This window comes from Habropoda laboriosa, unplaced genomic scaffold (assembly GCF_001263275.1).
Source record: "Habropoda laboriosa isolate 0110345459 unplaced genomic scaffold, ASM126327v1 scaffold67, whole genome shotgun sequence".
In the NCBI taxonomy this organism is placed as follows: Eukaryota; Metazoa; Arthropoda; class Insecta; order Hymenoptera; family Apidae; genus Habropoda; species Habropoda laboriosa.
This window is the reverse complement of record NW_017100242.1, coordinates 3,583,352-3,586,450: the sequence shown is the minus strand read 5'-3', so window position 1 is coordinate 3,586,450 and position 3,099 is coordinate 3,583,352. Positions and strand designations below refer to the sequence as shown.

The following is a 3,099-nucleotide window of genomic DNA, read 5'->3' as shown; positions in this document are numbered from 1 at the left end:
TATTATATTATCATATTTATATTATGCTTAAGATGACTATTATGTTTTTTTCTTCATTTTATAATATTTTACTTACATCATATGTTAAAATTATTTTTCTTACTTGCAGAATAATCAGATAGGGGGCATCATGTTAGAAAATACCACTGCCGTACGACGAGTAAAGGATTCAATTCCTGTTAATGGTGCTCAACAGAATATAGAAGAGAAACAATTATCTGCACCACTCTTAGAAGACCTGAATAATTTGAATAATGAATTATATGTAGATTCGGATCATTTAACTTTATGGCAGCATCCAATTACTACATTAAATTACTTTCTCAGAGAACTTTTAAATAATATATTTAACTTAGGAAGAAAGGCATTGCATTATAGAAGAACAGTATGGTGTATGGTTTCAATAGTTATATTGTTTCTAGCATTGAGCAGAATATCTGGTCCACATCAACAGGTATGTTTCCAATAATGAGCAAAAAAAGTGTAAGGAATCTTACATTATACAGGGTAGACATAGCTGGAGAGGGTTCAATATTTCAAAAACTGCGCGATCGATACTATATTTTAATCATTTTATATTTCACACATTACATTTAGTTACAACAAACGTTTTAATTCAATATTTCATTTACATGGCTCACATATTTAAAAATTTTAAGTATATGAAATAATTACATTAAAATTCCTCATAACATATATATAGTTTCTGATTTATTTGACCTAAAAGCAGTCTTTAAAGTTATAAAATATTTTCATATTTTCAGATTTTAAAAGCATGGGAAACAAAAATGGTTTGGTGGTTGTATTGGATAGGTTTAGGTGTTCTTTCCAGTGTAGGTCTTGGTACAGGCTTACATACTTTTGTACTTTATTTAGGACCACATATAGCAGCAGTTACTATGGCTGCATATGAATGTGGTGCTCTTAATTTTCCTGAACCACCATATCCTGATCAAATAATATGTCCAACAACAGTAGATCCAATGTGGACAGCAGGAGTATTAAATATTATGAGAAAAGTACGTATAGAAGCTATGCTTTGGGGTGCTGGTACTGCCCTTGGTGAACTACCACCATATTTCATGGCTAGAGCTGCTAGAACTAGCAGAAAGAATAGTAGAACTGAAAAATTTGATCAAGAAGATTTAAAAGAATTAGAAGCTCTAGAAGCTTTAGAAAATGGAGAAAATGTATCATTATTAATACATATAAAATTAATTATGAAACGTTTTGTACAAAAAGCAGGTTTTTGGGGAATTCTTGCCTGTGCTTCAGTAAGTAAATTATTTCTATAAGTATTAATTTTACTTTTATATCTCTTGTACTGTTTATATTTTTAAAAGATTTTTATATAAACATTAAATATGTGGTAGTGAGTAACAAAATAGGTATTTTGTGAAAAGCCATAATATATTTTTAGCACAACAAATTTTTTTAGATTCCTAATCCATTATTTGATCTTGCTGGCTTGACTTGTGGTCATTATTTAATTCCTTTTTGGACATTTTTTGGAGCTACACTTATAGGAAAAGCAATTATTAAAATGCACATTCAACAACTTGCAGTAATTATAGCTTTCAATGAAGAACTTCTAGACAAATTTATAAAATTGTTAGCAATTGTGCCATTTATTGGTTCAAAATTTCAAGGACCATTAAAAAAATATCTTATTGAACAGAAAAAAAAGTTACACGATAAAACATCAATGGTATGATTAGTTTCATTTATTATGTATGATATATTTATATATTCATAAATATTATTCTATTCACACTATTTTATTTTCAGGATGGAGCAACAACAATTTCATGGTTGTTTGATAAATTTGTAATTTTAATGGTATGTTACTTTTTAGTAACAATTATTCATGAATTGGCACGAAATTATCATCGTAAGCGAACTAAACATTGTATTGATTAAAATTTAATAAATATAGGACGTATACTGTAAACGCAAAATTAATTATAAAACTGCGTACAGATGAAATTGCTATTACAGTGCAGAATAATTAAGGTACTACGAATAATATGGTCGATGACAACAATGATAATATGGTTGAATTTTTAAATGCATAATGCCATTTTTGCAATATAAATAAACTGTGAAAAATGTAGTATGAAAATTTAATTTTTTTTTCAAATCTAATTTTCTAGAATGCTTTAGAAACGTTGGAAATATCTTCATAATTGTAATATGTATGTATGTAAAAATGTACATACATATGTTAGAGAAAATTTTTATGCATTATGTAACATAACACAACACGAGCATTTTTCTTTGCTATAATACTACTAAAAACATAACTTATAATATCAGAACTGTTTGTAGAATTTATAATGTTAATAATGTCAATGATTTTGCTTATAATGTGTTTAAAAATGACAAACCTACTTAAGGTATGCGTCCTTTTTATAAAAATTTATACACAATTATTTTAGATATTCATAATGGGTATTAAATACATTCTTGTTAGTATTCCACACGAAAAAGGAGATATATTTCTATTATTCGATAGATAAACGCTATAAATTATTTTCAAGTATTGATTAAAATATTTTCCTTTCTGTTTATTGTGTTCCTCTTTTTATACTTAAAGGTATAAAACATTAATTTTGTGATTAGTCTTTTAACTATTAAGTCAAAGACATATATATGTAGCCAATCATATGATATTGTTAACTTTTAAACTTGTTTAGGAAGCAAATTTAAATCATTCGTTTATATATGTAAAATGATAATACCATGTGGCTTTTGAATGAATAGTAAAATGGTTTGTCAAGGTTTTATAGAAAATTATAAGCTTTGATGGTAGATAAAATTAAAGCTATCATGTACGATAGTAACTTGTTTTTTAACAGTTATATGAATCTTCATTGCTCACAGACATTTCCATTCTTCATTGTAATGCATTTACCAAACAGATGAAATGTTATTTGTAATTTGCGAATATTTTGGAAACAAAAAAATATAAATTAAAAACAGAATGTTTATAGACCCGCGTTAAAATCTTATTGTAATAATTAAAATTGCTGCTAAAAACATTCCCAATTTACATAGTCGTATTGTCTTTAAAAATTAAAATTTTTCAGTTAAAAATTA

The 3,099-nt window shown here is 26.6% G+C and overlaps 1 protein-coding gene across 4 annotated transcripts in view; it reads left to right on the top strand.

Moving 5' to 3' along the window:
• LOC108572003 (vacuole membrane protein 1-like) overlaps positions 1-1,931 on the top strand; it is a 5,246-nt gene extending 3,315 nt beyond the window's left edge. For all 4 annotated transcript variants that reach the window (XM_017934180.1, XM_017934182.1, XM_017934179.1 and 1 more), the window contains 4 exons: positions 110-454; positions 765-1,274; positions 1,439-1,708; positions 1,789-1,931. In XM_017934180.1, the coding sequence (XP_017789669.1) occupies positions 110-454; positions 765-1,274; positions 1,439-1,708; positions 1,789-1,920 (1,257 nt within the window). In that variant the 3' untranslated portion in view covers positions 1,921-1,931. The remainder of the gene's footprint in view (positions 1-109; positions 455-764; positions 1,275-1,438; positions 1,709-1,788) is intronic.
• Positions 1,932-3,099: the final 1,168 nt, after the last annotated feature.